The sequence below is a fragment of the Habropoda laboriosa genome, unplaced genomic scaffold (assembly GCF_001263275.1).
Source record: "Habropoda laboriosa isolate 0110345459 unplaced genomic scaffold, ASM126327v1 scaffold2, whole genome shotgun sequence".
Lineage (NCBI taxonomy): Eukaryota > Metazoa > Arthropoda > Insecta > Hymenoptera > Apidae > Habropoda > Habropoda laboriosa.
This window is the reverse complement of record NW_017100190.1, coordinates 4,645,600-4,659,090: the sequence shown is the minus strand read 5'-3', so window position 1 is coordinate 4,659,090 and position 13,491 is coordinate 4,645,600. Positions and strand designations below refer to the sequence as shown.

The window sequence follows — 13,491 nt, the reverse complement described above, 5'->3', positions numbered from 1 at the left end:
TTAGTAACATGAAACTGCTCAGTTGTTCATGCAGATATATAGCACAAACATATTTAGTTTGTTTCCACAATAAGATCAGACATATCTGGAACGCCTTGTATTTTTAATGTTTTCTCATTTGCTAAATGTAATAAAGATACAAAAGAAATAGGAAAACTCAGAGCTTCTTTGTTGTTTTTTGTTAACATATCTGGCAATGTTTTATATACTTCACTAAAACTTTTGCTTTCCTTCATTTTATATTCTTCTTGCTGGTTTTCTGTATTCTGTGCATTTGTATTTTCTTCAACATTATTTAAAGTGAGACTTTTCCAAATGGACTTTTTCAATTGTCGCATATCTATCCTTTGTACTCGAATACTATACGCGATGGATATTTTATTTGTTAATTTTGGAATAGACACCAAGTTATCTCCAGTAAAAATCATTTGCGTATCTATCTCATCGTGTTCCGACCCGTTATTACATTCATTCTCATTATTGTACTCATTTGTTCCATAATCTGTATTGGAAACATTAGGGCAATAATCTGATACATCATTTTCATTATTGTAATCATAATTATCTATATCAGATATACGAGTAGCATTTAATTTATCTTTTTTTTCCGTATATAAATCTATTGATTTATAAAGGTACAACCTACTAGCACTTGCAATATTATAATTCATATCTCGCGGTAGTGTATTTACTTCTTCCTGCCATTCTATGTTTTTAGCATTCAATTTTAATGCTTTACTGGGTAAAAAATTTTCTATTATCGCTTCTTTTATACTGTCACTATAGCATAATTCTATTTCTTTCCTTTTTCTATCTGGTTTCTGTTGACACGTTTCTATAATTTTTCTCTCTCTAAAGAGTTTGGACCAATTACTTAGTCTCCAATGAGATGGACCAGCCCAATGTAGGCTGATGTTTTTCTGAAGGAAAGAATACTCAGATTTTTTAGAAACATTAGTGTTGGATACAACTTTGCATAAGTCTACAATTTTTTGTATTGGCTTTTGTGTTTCAATACATCTGTCTACATTCTCGTTTTCATTCTGAATATCTAAGTAACTTATATCATTATTGATTGCTTCATTCTCTGATGGCAGACTAGCATCTAAATCAAATTGAAATCTGTCTTCATTATTTTTTTCTAATTGTGTACCCTTATCTTCTTCTTTTTCTTCTTCTTCTTCTTCATTATCATTGGTCCAACCTTGAAATTCGAAATTAGTTAAAGGTAAACAGATTTCTACTTCAGAGAAATCTTCTATTCTTGGAATAGCCACTTCTGTGGTTTTACTATTTATTTTATGTTCTATGGTATCCACCATAACATCATTGTACATGTGTAAATAAAACTTAGAAGATGCATGATTTGACAGCATTACTTGGTATAATGCATCTGTAGTTTGTGAATCTTCATTTTCCATTATCCATAATGAAGGTTTCATAGTTTCAACAATTCCTTTTAAACTATCTACTGTACCAAAAATCTTTACCCTACTTTTCTTTTTTCTCTTTTTACTTTGGTCTTGTAGATTATCTATTTGAGCTTCTTTATTATTTAAATTGCTTTCTGTATCATCAGTTGAATTCTCATCTCTTTCTTTATCTAATCCACCAGCCATTTTCATTAATTGTGTGTAAACACCATCTACACGAAAACCATAGATTTTAGTGCTTACATCTAAGGAGGTACTGGCTAATTGTAGATTAGTCATATTGGCATCCTTTTTTTTTATCATATAAGTCATAAAGTCGATTATTTCAAGGCTAAATGCATTTTTTACATTAATTTTATTTTCAGTGCTAAGTTTTACACATTCAGTTATTTTGTCTTTTATCTCAGGTGCTGACATTTGGGCTAAAAAACTGAGTCCTAATGACTGTCGTTTATTTTTTGTATTTACATTCTCTGCTGATATGGTGGTAGTATTAATTTCACGGCGTCTAGCCAATCTTTCAGCTTCATCATTATTTTCTAACAAAGCTGATGATAATAAATTTTGTGTGTGAAGAGATTTTCTTCGTGAAGCTGATGGAGTACTGCAAGATGGAGTCAATGGTGTATTTATTTGCACTGCCATTTTGCAAATTTATATGGGTATATAAACAGAAATTAAATATGCTTATCACAAGTATCTGCACTTATGTATCTGGAAGAAATATTTTTACATGTGTACTTCAGCAAAATGTTGACAAAACGTTGTTAATAAACGTTAACAGAAATAAAAATTATTTATCCTTGAAAGAAGTGAAGTTGTTTATAATTTTTTCCAAATCAGCTCTCATTAATCGTAATAATGAATAATATTTTTGCAAATCGTGTTGCATTTGTTGTAGAGTTTTCAGTTCGTTCAAAAACTTCTGGAAACAATACATCAATATTCAGGTAAACTTTATAATGTTAAAAGAATACTTGTACCACAGCATAGTTCGCTTTTCTTTTTTTTATACCTTATTTTCCATTTGTTGAAACTAATACAAAAGATATATTTAAAAGTATTAAGTTAATATTGATCGTTCCACTCCGACACATTTCTGCATGTAACAGAAAGTGTCACAAATTCAAACGTTTGAATACATAAGTGTTCTCAAAACTATTTTTTTTAAATAATAATAATTAATCTTTATTTTCATTTAGTATTTACAGGTAATTATTTTAAATCTATCTTATTTGATAAGTGCAGAAAGAATATATGTTTTTACAAATTTTTAATTACTTAAAAACTTTGCGAGTAAATTTTGGTTTGACAGAAAGGAAACTTGTCAAAGTTAGTTTTTGATAGAAGCATAACAGTTTTGCACTGTTGGCAATGCCGTTAAATGTGACAGGTCAGTCTGTAAGAATGGCGACTGCGGTAGAAGAACAGAATTCGGTTGACATGAGTGAAGATAAAGAATCACAGTGAGTTATGACATATTAATTGTAAAAAAATGTTAACCTACTGCTAACATGAAATTATATTAAAATATTGTAAATAGAATGCTACAATTACGATTAGGCTATAAGAAAATAACCTAACGCATAACATCATTCGTGATCCTTGGCGATATTTTTTAATTTATACGTTTATTTACATTGCAGATTCGACCAAGTCACTTATCACCAAGTTAGTTGGGTGGATATTACTCAAGAATTTTTCGAGGCCATTAGAGGTGCTTATGTAGAAACTAATTTCCTCCCTTGCAAATGTTTGCTTGTGTTTTCTTTTTTATTTCTATCTCTCCTTATATTTTTCGTCGTGTGATAGTTGGGGGCGATTATGTTTCGATTTATGCGCTACCTTTTCTGTCTAAATAATTCTACTATTTTATTTAGTAGAATGTTATTGGCAATTAAGTGTCATTTTTAATCAAATACATATAAGAGGGTTATTTGTTGAGACTTTAATTTATACTAATTAACGACACAAATCAATAGGTCTTAATATTATATTATCAGTACAAGATACTTTATTATTATGTTAATTTAGAACTGGAGTTAGGTGAAATATTACACGATGAGTTGTTTGGATTATTTGAGGCAATGTCTGCAATTGAAATGATGGATCCAAAAATGGATGTTGGCATGTTGTGCAATCGAGGGAACAACAAACCATGCACTTTTGCACAGGCTGTTGAATCGGGTGCATTAAAATTGGACAATTTAACTCCAGCAGAAGTTATAGGAATAATAGATTCAACCTATGCGTGTATAGTGTCTTGGTTGGAAGGTCATAGTTTAGCCCAAACAGTTTTCACTAACTTGTACCTTCACCAACCCAGTCAAATAGTGGATAAACCTTTAAAAATCTTTTGTTATGCTGTGTACAAAATAATTGAGATAATTAAAGATTGCATCAATAAAGCATTGGTTTTTGAAGAAGAAGATTTCCAGAGTGTTACTTACGGTTATAGATTGCAACAGGATATTACAGAACAAAAAATCATATCTATGTTACAAGAAGTAGAAGAAGAACTACATAGGAAAAGTAGAATAAAACTAATCGATGTAGAATTAGAGACAGAAGTATGTGTATGTTCCAAAGCATAATGTGTGTTAAATTTATGTGTGATTCAATATGTAAATAATTGTTTGAACTATTATTTCTTCTAGTATAATGATGGATTAGCATTGTATGCCAGAATTAGATTTACTAAAATGTTTTATCGAATTTTATCATTAATGGGGAAAAAAGAACAATTGCAACAGAATTTAAATGATTGTCATAGATTATTATCAAAATGTTCTTATATAATTCAAGTTATGATTAAGACAGTAAACTGTGGAGAGAAAGCTGATGAAATATGTAAGTTTTTCAAAATTGTTTCTTTGTTTCTATAAATAATATATTATATTTCGATTGTAGCAAATTATCCAACTATTATGGGGTTTGATCCCATGGTAAATCAAAGATTATTACCACCAACATTTCCACGGTATACTAAGATAAAACCAAGAATAGAGGCTCTAAAGTATCTGGATGAATTATTGAATAGATTTCGAACAGTTACTATGATCACCAACCAGAATGGATTTCATGCAGCTCTGGTAAGGAAAGGTCTACAATTAAATAGGAATGTTTGGCATATATTCCAAGTGCACTGATTTCTTTTTAGGACTTTTTTTTAGAATTTTCACGACAAAGTCCGTGTATACTATCCAGATCAATGCTGCAGATAATTTATTTACCTACAACAAATCGGGTGTTCGGTGTGCAAAACTTTGCCGATGTTTTGAAAGAAGCGGTACGAAATTTCACAGGGTCTCCAGCTTTAATGCCAAAGAGCACGTTATTTTACAATCATCTAGCCAAGGGAAATGTTGATAGTTTCATGTCTCATTGTGTATACCTCTTTGGCAGTTTATTACAACTTACTGGCCATAACAGAGCAAGACAGAGAGACAAATTAGCACATTTATTGGAAGAATTTGCAACATTGCAAGATGAAGTAAGTTGAAAAGAAATTTTCGTTATATAATACTTACGAATCTCGTTATTTTAATTTCGAAATTTCAACAGGCTGAAAGATTAGATGAATTTTTACACGCTTGTTTGACATTGAAAGGTGATGCATCCAGGTCATACTTAACTTGTTTTCAAACATGGATTTTGTATTATACACTACGAGTAATGGTCATATATTTGTTAAGTGGTTTTGAGTTAGAATTGTATTCCGTACACGAATACCACTATATATTTTGGTACCTGTATGAATGTCTTTATGGATGGCTTGTATCAGCTATTTCAAGAGCTAGTATGTTTTTTATGCAGCAAGATTTACATAACGATACACATAAAGGTAGAGGCGGTAAAAAGAGTGCGAAAAATAGGAAGAAAAAATCGACATCGAGTACATATGGTTTAGAAATATTAATGTATCAAGCTATGCAAAATATATGTGGAGGATATTATAAAGTAAGCTTTATGGTTTTATAGAAATAATATCGCTACAAAAATAATTTCATTTCAATTATGAAATTTATTTTGCAAGGCTTTACTTGGTTTTCGTATCGATGGAAAAATACCACTTCCGGAAGTGCAATTTGATTCAGAAAAAATTCGGTATGAGCATAGGTTATCACCGTTTTCTGCGTTACTGACACCAACATTGGTCCGTTACGACACCTTCTTAGAAATGACTAAAGAACAGACAATGTACGAAGGAAATGTAAGTCTAACAATCTTTTTTGCTTTCTTCAAGTAACACTGAGTATATTGTTTAAACTGTTATTTGTCTAGAAACCGATTACTGGTGAAGTGCAGTACTTAGCCGGTTGCCGTCATTTTAATCAAGCTAGAAGTATGTTGAACCGGGCATTGTCCCTTTACCCACCGAATGCTAGTACCGTAAACGAGGTAAATAATCTTAAATCTTCAGTGTATTTGTTCGTGTCTTCGTTAAGAAATGATATTTCAATTGTATCGTTTAATTTGTAGATCAATCAGTTGTTAAAAGTGGCGAAAACGAATTTCGTGGTTCTAAAGTTGCTCGGTTATGGACATAAAAAGGATTCCAAAGAACCTCCAGTATTCGACTTCTCGTGTCATCAACATTTTCCATTGATAAAACTGTCCTAAATCATTTGTAACGGCCATCATTTCATGCTATAAACGACCTATTATTTATTCTAGCTTTAATCGTGCAAAAAATATTTTTGTGTTGTTGACTTTGGATGCCTTTTTTTTTTCTTGTTTAATACAACCTTTTAAAGCTCTCCACCCTTTTTCGTTTTATTAACGATAAACCCTTCATTGTACAGATATGTATTATTTGTCGTACATATTTTGTGGATAAATTTCTATGAAAAAGATTAAAAAGATATTTGTATATATTTTATCATATATTGTATATGTTTTAAGTGAGTTCATGTGGATATTGTTGTGCGTAATAAATAAGAACTCGATATAATATACGACCGTTCGCTAGCTGGTCAAAATCGAGACTCATTTCATAGATCGATAACTGCGGTCGGTTAGAGGAAGAGTTCTCAAAGAGAAAAAGCTGCGAAGATTTTGCCTACATCAAACACTTATTCCATTCCCGGAGAAAGTCTAAAAAATACGTGCAAATAAAGCGCGTATCTGTGGAAATTGGCATCTTTCGAAGTGAAGAAGATTCTTTTGCGATCGACATAAAATTCTTCCTTCGACACGAGTCTCTAAATTTCCTGCATTTTTCCATTCTTATTCAGCATGGTGTTGTCGATAGTGTGGTATTGTTCTAGAAAATCTAACAGTACCTCGTTAAATTGAGTTCTTAATTTTTTCCTCTTTTTTTCTTGTACAAGCTTCTTTGGTACGTGACAACAACGACACCGATGTCTAAATTCTTGAATTTTTGCTTCAAATCTATTTTCTTTTTTAATCACATCCAAAACGTCACAAGACTACTTTCAATGTTCAGAAAAATGAAAACTCGAATGCAGGCCATACTGTACGTACGCGGTGTATCGAAAGCACGGATACACTGCACGCAACAATATGACGAATGAGTGTGTCGATCGATCGTTTGAGGATAAGGTTCGTGAAATTTACAGATCGTTGTGAAATGTAAATATAAAAAAAAAAACAAAGTATAGAATGTATAGTCTCGAAATGTTGTATAGATACATCTTATCAATGAAATTGTTAACAGTTCTTCTTAGTGACATCTGCGACAATTTTGAACATAATTGCAGGCTTCAGCTATGAGATACACGTTCCGATAACAAATCTCTTTTAAATAAATAACAATACCGTAATTTTCATTAATCTCACGCGACCTACGTTGTTTGTGTCTATAAGTATACATTGTATCCCCCTACACCACTAGGCAGATATTAGTTATGGTTTATACGTTGTTAAATCCTGTACTGTACAGACACGATATATTGTAACATTGAATCGAAACACTGAATTTCAATGTGAAATTAACAATCGAAAGATAAAATACTTGTAAATCACAAAAATTCATGTCAAAAAGTGATGTATGTCTAATAAAAATGATAATCCACAAAAAACCTTCCTGAAGTTCATTTCAACGAAGCGTGACACATTTTCGAGATATTCGTAAAAAAGAAATGAATAGCACTATTTTCTGACCCGAAACTATATTCAACGCCTAATCGATCATTTTCCAAAAAAAAAGAAAGAAAAGAAATCAAACGAAATAGTCTCAACACATTTGGATCATCGGCTATCTAAGAAGTTTCAAAATGGTTTGCTGTCGTTCCTCGAAAGTGGAAGATCGAAAAGTGAAGAAACCTTATTTAGGAGGATGGAAGCACAAATTGACGAGAATAGAATACTTAAACGCCGAGTCGCAGACAGGCCCGTTAAGAATGCCAGCGAAAGAAACGTGCAGCAAGAAAGTGCAATACATTTCTTGGACCGAGGTATTCACACAAACGCCGTGCCATCATCCAACGCAAATGTGGAGGTAACGGTTTCATTCTTCGAAATTAAAGCAGAAGATCGTTCTCCTTTCTTCAACTTCCTCTCTCCCTTCCTTTCAGACCTGATTGTTTCGTATCGAGCGAGAAGGACAAGCTGATAACGTCGCAACCGTACGAGACGTACGAGGAGATGATGGCACGACTGGACTACGATGGAAAAGCACGGATCATCCAGAGAAACTATCGAATATACAAGTTGTTGAAACACGTTCGAGAATTCGCTAGAGAGTATCGCGAGCTGGTAGCGAATTGCGAACGGCAAGAAGCGGAGAAGATATTGATGTACAGGTATAACAATCGTTTAACCCATTCGAGGCCAGCGACTTCTCGAAAGTCGGTCCGCGAAAATGTTTCTTCTTCTTTATATTGAAAATTGAGAAAAGAAGACATGTTTGGGAAGTGAAAAATTAACACCTGTGTCTACGCTCACTTTGTGGCCCTAGCTTGAAACCAACGCAGGTTTTAATATCTACAGAGCTTTTACTTTTATTTCGTTTAAATCCACGATCGTTACACACACGGTCTGTCGTTGGTCTTTTCGCCAAGGGACGGCATTTCGCCTCGAATGGGTTAAAGAATTCACGATCTTCGATCGACAAACGCTACATATATCGATCCACGTGGTCAGGAGGAGGCATCAGCAGGAGATCCTTCGAAGAATCGATCCGAAAACTCGGCTGGACTTCGACTTGCTGTACGATTTGGTGGAGAAATGGCGGCAGGATCGTCTCGAGTGTGCGAAACGACGATTCTTCAGACCGGCTAGATGCGCGGAGAATTACGCGATCCTCGAGAAAACCGTGGAGATGTTGAAGATGATCGACGAGAAGAGACAAGCCGTGCAGAAACGTCACAGAAATCGAAAACGCGTGAAATTCATCGCGGTGAATTGCAAGCCTATTTCGTGGAACGGATACAAGAACATGCTGCTAGAGATGGACACGACGAGAAATCAGAAGGCACGAGAACTGAAGACGATCTACGATTCGTTGACGAATTACAAGATCAGTCGAGGGGAACGCATGGAGATACTGACGATGCTGAAGAAATCGTTGGAAGCGCACAATTGCATCGCTGCATTCGATTTGATACGACTTCTGGACCAAGAGCTGACCTACTTGGCAAGAGAGATGAAAGGCATGTCGCTGGACTACTTTCGGGAGAGGATAGTTTGTAAGAAAAAAAGGGAATTCGTGAAATTCTTGTCTGTGATACGCGAAATTGGCGGAAATAAAAAACCACGTTTCTCCCTCGTTTTCTCTCTTCGTCCACTGTGTAGACGGGTATTTGAACTTTCTACGATCGTCACACTCGTGCTGTTGCGTGAACAACGACGTGGACTTTTGTAGAAACGTGGAGGATGAGAAATTACGCGAACCGATCGAACCTGCGACGAAGATGTGCCATAGCTGCATGAAACTGCTGCCTAATCACAGATTCACCATTCACGGGAGGATGAAGAGGTTGACTACTTGCATCGGTACTTTCTCTTTCTTTTTCTCCTTCGTCCTTCTCTCGGCAAGAGTTTTTCACGCAAACTTCGTCTAAGGAAGATTTAACAGTAAGGCTTGAACGTTTCAAGGATGCACTTGGCTGCGTGAAAGAAACATCGCGCACGTGAGTTACGATCCGTACATATTTCTTCTGAACTGCGTGCGCTCCGAGGAGAGGAAGATGGAATCACCGTCGGCTGTCGCGTTTACGATGCAAAAACACGATATCTACCACTTGGTGAACAATATTTGGCACGGCCATTCGGTCGTCAGCGGGAACAGAGACCTATTTCTCCTGAGGATCGTTCGATACGATATGAAGAAGGAGTGGTCGCCTTGGAATTGTATCCTTCTGACAGACGAGGAGGCCGAGGTTCATCGTTGGATCAAGGATCTCCCGTCCGTGTATTCGGAGCCGCTTATCGAACGGATCCTGTTGTCTCATCAGTTAGCGAAAAACCAATTCAAGTATGTGAACGTATAGCGAGCCTCGCTGTTACTTACGTCTCCGACGATCGTACAGAGTGGAAATAACGTATTGATTGGGTACGGGGTTACAGGCACTTGAGAGAGTTCGAGGAAGAGTTTCGAGACGAGTTTCGTAAGATCGAAGACAAAGCTGTGTACAAACCGGCGATCAAAGTGAACGATTATCTGTTCTCGTGATGTGAAACACTTTCTTCCTTTTTTATTCACACTCGTGTAAATTTATCTATCGCAATACAACGGCAATTGAAGTATCAGTTTCCAATTATTCGGCACGGTGCTATTGATATTTATCGGTTCACGCGATACCATGGGGGGTGAAAAAAAAAGGACCAAAAGAGGAAAGCGTTCGTGCGTATATACCAAAACCTCGTTAATCAGTCCAGAGACACTTTTTTTCTCTCTCTTTTTTTTTTTCACCCAACGGGACAGACTATCACGGTGGTTTAGATATCGTTTGGTGTATCCGGCGTTAAGAGAACGATCGAAAAAAAAAAAGAAGAGAAAAGTTTCGGTGGGCTCTCTTTGAACGAGGGACATATAAAATCGAAAAATAATGGACTAGAAAGTGCTTTTGACCGATCGACCAAGCAGGTTGCCATTGGCAACGGTGGATTTAAGGCTTTGAGCTTTCAGGTGGGTGCAGAGGTCTCCTGTATATGGACTGCGTCGCATTAAAAGCTCCGTTCGTTCTTCTCTGTCCGACCGCTTCCGGGACCGCTAACCTTTTCCTTTTTTTCTCTCTCTCCTCTCTTCTGCGCCGTTTCGATAAATCTAGCGGCACACGTTATTTCAAGGCCTGCCTCTTGGCCGCGTCGCGACGCTACGTCGTTGGCCAATTTACGGGTGGACGGGAGGAGTGACGATAAATTTCGCTGGCGACGACGACGAATCGCGGCGGGACGAGCGATGAATAATCGCGCCAGCAGCTTCACCTGATAAACACCGGCGTTAGAAAGGTAATTTATGGGACGAACGATTTCCAGACGGTGGATTGTTGGTGAGTCGAGATACAAACTTTACTCCAATTCGCGTGTGATTCGTTTCGTTCATCAATCGTCCATTAGTTTTTCTACACTCGTCTCGTTCGGTTCATTCGCGACGGAGTTCATTTTATAAGCAGATTATCAATTCCTCAGGCGAGGATTTATAAAGTGTGAAACGGATAATAGCAATCACCCGGCGAATCAATTTTTCGGCCATTCGTTATGGTATTATCGAAACTAGACCCTTGATTGTCCGTTCTGCTGATTATGGAACGTTCGTTCCATTTCTCTTTTTCTTTCTCCCCTCGAGATAATGAAAAAAAATCGCGTAACATCGCCGCGGAATTTTTCCCTCCTGTTCTCGAATTTAGAGTTCGTTCGTTAATATTATTTCAATGTCCGCGCCGGAGGAGTATTTCGAATTTAAATTCCAGCGGAATTTCGTCGGGCCGTTATCGTGCCGTGCAGGGAATATTGTTTCGGAATATTTATATTTAAATTCGCGAGAGTAGGAGAGAGGGACAGGGGGAAAATGGAAGAGGAAACGTTAATCCCCGATAGAGGGATGAAAAACCATCGACTTGGAGATTCTGCGAGAGCGCGTGCTTGCAGCTCTCGGAGCTGTTACATCGCCGATTCCCTTTTTGCATTTCTTCGACGCTCCAGGCGGTTTGCTCGAATAGTTCTGCGTTCGTGTCGTCTCTTAGCTACCTCTATTTCCGTTTTCCCCTTAAATAATTCATAACGCGAGGAGAGAGCGCGTTGCACCGCTTGGAAAATTTCGAAAAACCAAGAGCAATAATTCACACGGATCTTCTCCTTCCGGTGGAAACGTTCAATTCTCTCGTTCGGGGGAACAATCTCGCGAAGAAACAGCAAGCACGAGATGATATTCTCGAAAAATCTGAGAAGAAGAATTAAGATCTTTTCTCGGGAGAGATTTTCCTCGGAAGGACGATAGACGAGGATGAATTGGAAATTGTCGGTGAAAAAGACCACGTTTAAACGACGTGCCCGTGTCTTTCTCCTTGTGTCGCGTTAACGAGAAGAAACGAAGTCGCGAATGAAAAAAAGATTGAACGCGGGTGCTCGCATCAGGCAGCCTCGTCGCCTGCGGTTCGTGCATTTTCGACTTGGCCGCCTCTTCGCGGGGATCATGAATATTTCATGGGCAGGTGTACACGCGCAGTCAGCTGTCGGCGATCCAATTAAACGGAAATGAAATTTCTCCGTGCTAACGTTTAACAAGCAAAGTGTAAACACTTAACTCTCGCTGGACAAAGTTGGTTCACGATGCAACGTCGTGCCCTCTTCGAATTAGAAACTCGTATCGATTGAAAATCTGCGTGTAGTACAATTTAAACTAAAGCAAATAATCACGCTGAATTTACGTTCGCCGTATTTTCTCTCCTCTTCAAGCCTGTTTCACGCTGAAAGTTCGAAAACTCGCTGCTATTTTTCCTGCTCTTTTCCTTCACCCTCTGTCCACGTTGCTTCGGAGTTTTCAACGTTTTCACAAGCGGAGAGGATGGAAGAAAAAGGGGCGAAAGAGAGCAAAGGAAGACTCAATTAAAACGGGGTTAAACGAACGAGAGAAAGAAAAATTTAAGCGATTGCGCGCGTTTCCCTTGTTTAAAGGGACGCGCGGTGCGTTTAATGCACTCGAGTTTCACGATTCTCCGCGTTCCCGCCGGCGCATTTTCGCTAGATTTCCATCAGCCGTAAAACCTCGAAGGGCGCATTCCTCCGTTCGAGCTTCCGTCGTTGTTCGCCGGGATAACGTGGAATTAAGCAACGCCGCGAATTAACGAGAATTTCAAGACACCGAGGATAAAATTGCACAGTTTGTTTTCCACCGTCTTTTTTCCTCCACCATTTTCAGGGCAGACTTTCAACGTTTCAAACGTGAAGATCTCGCTGTAATTCGAAAAGTGCATCGGCATAAATGCATCATTTTCGTCGGAGGAGGAGAGGTGACGTTTCACGGCCGTAAAGTTCGAACGGCGGAACGATTGATTTGGATCGCGCGCGAAACAATTTGGCGCGTCGCGTCGCGTCGTTCCCGCGTGTTACGTTTACGGTCCCGTAGACGGTTTTCTGGCCGACGCAGCCGAGCAACTTATTTGCGGTCGAATTTACGCTGGCAATACACTTATTTATGACCGAATTTGTGCCAGTCCGCGTTCGTTCACGGTGAAATTTATGCTACACTAAGCGGTCACCGATAACGCCCGCGTTTATGACCGAATTTACGGCGGGGCGATACGCGAACGTGCTCGATGATTGACGCTCTAATATTTACGCCGTTTGCTCTACCAACCGCGCCGAGTAGATCAGCCCAAGTTTAACGCGGCTTTATGATTTTTTCATCGTCCATTACGACTTTGAAACTTCCTCGCCGAGTAAGCCCGGTTTCCCCCCGATTATACTCTTCGAACTTGCTAATGCCTTGAAAGCTATTCGCGCCAAGAACATTACATATTCTCTAGAAATGGAGCCTCGACTTTGCTTAAAAAACGAAGGAAAAGTTTCTCGCTTCGCTCGGGAATATTAATTGCACACCTTCGATTATATTTCAATCGTACGAAACGAAGAAGTCTCCTTTTTTCAATTC

General features: G+C 37.7%; 3 protein-coding genes across 3 annotated transcripts; 2 read left to right on the top strand and 1 right to left on the bottom strand.

The window, feature by feature from the left end:
• Nucleotides 1–53: 53 nt before the first annotated feature.
• Nucleotides 54–2,090, bottom strand: LOC108580142 (condensin complex subunit 2-like). The gene has a single exon (XM_017943809.1). The coding sequence runs from the start codon at nucleotides 2,076–2,078 to the stop codon at nucleotides 54–56; it is 2,025 nt and encodes a 674-aa protein (XP_017799298.1). The 5' UTR covers nucleotides 2,079–2,090.
• Nucleotides 2,091–2,819: 729 nt separating this feature from the next.
• LOC108579999 (N-alpha-acetyltransferase 35, NatC auxiliary subunit) lies at nucleotides 2,820–6,120 on the top strand. The gene is made up of 10 exons (XM_017943649.1): nucleotides 2,820–2,899; nucleotides 3,080–3,150; nucleotides 3,468–4,003; nucleotides 4,091–4,283; nucleotides 4,344–4,525; nucleotides 4,594–4,926; nucleotides 4,998–5,393; nucleotides 5,470–5,646; nucleotides 5,718–5,834; nucleotides 5,916–6,120. Exons 1-10 carry the CDS (start codon nucleotides 2,841–2,843, stop codon nucleotides 6,054–6,056), a joined length of 2,205 nt encoding a protein of 734 aa, XP_017799138.1. The 5' UTR covers nucleotides 2,820–2,840; the 3' UTR covers nucleotides 6,057–6,120.
• A 1,552-nt stretch (nucleotides 6,121–7,672) lies between these two features.
• Nucleotides 7,673–10,071, top strand: LOC108579903 (IQ and ubiquitin-like domain-containing protein). The gene is made up of 6 exons (XM_017943523.1): nucleotides 7,673–7,896; nucleotides 7,973–8,200; nucleotides 8,541–9,116; nucleotides 9,262–9,392; nucleotides 9,495–9,873; nucleotides 9,966–10,071. Exons 1-6 carry the CDS (start codon nucleotides 7,673–7,675, stop codon nucleotides 10,069–10,071), a joined length of 1,644 nt encoding a protein of 547 aa, XP_017799012.1.
• The last annotated feature ends 3,420 nt before the right edge of the window (nucleotides 10,072–13,491 follow it).

What these genes read in the sequence shown, in the direction of transcription:
- LOC108580142 (XM_017943809.1), bottom strand. Translation starts at nt 2,078, where the DNA reads ATGGCAGTGCAAATAAATACACCATTGACTCCATCTTGCAGTACTCCA.
- LOC108579999 (XM_017943649.1), top strand. Translation starts at nt 2,841, where the DNA reads ATGGCGACTGCGGTAGAAGAACAGAATTCGGTTGACATGAGTGAAGAT. An exon ending in ATGTAGAATTAGAGACAGAA is followed by an intron (nt 4,004 to 4,090) that starts GTATGTGTATGT and finishes TATTTCTTCTAG; the next exon opens with TATAATGATGGATTAGCATT. An exon ending in ATGCTAGTACCGTAAACGAG is followed by an intron (nt 5,835 to 5,915) that starts GTAAATAATCTT and finishes TTTAATTTGTAG; the next exon opens with ATCAATCAGTTGTTAAAAGT.
- LOC108579903 (XM_017943523.1), top strand. Translation starts at nt 7,673, where the DNA reads ATGGTTTGCTGTCGTTCCTCGAAAGTGGAAGATCGAAAAGTGAAGAAA. An exon ending in CATCCAACGCAAATGTGGAG is followed by an intron (nt 7,897 to 7,972) that starts GTAACGGTTTCA and finishes CCTTCCTTTCAG; the next exon opens with ACCTGATTGTTTCGTATCGA. An exon ending in GAGGTTGACTACTTGCATCG is followed by an intron (nt 9,393 to 9,494) that starts GTACTTTCTCTT and finishes GAACGTTTCAAG; the next exon opens with GATGCACTTGGCTGCGTGAA.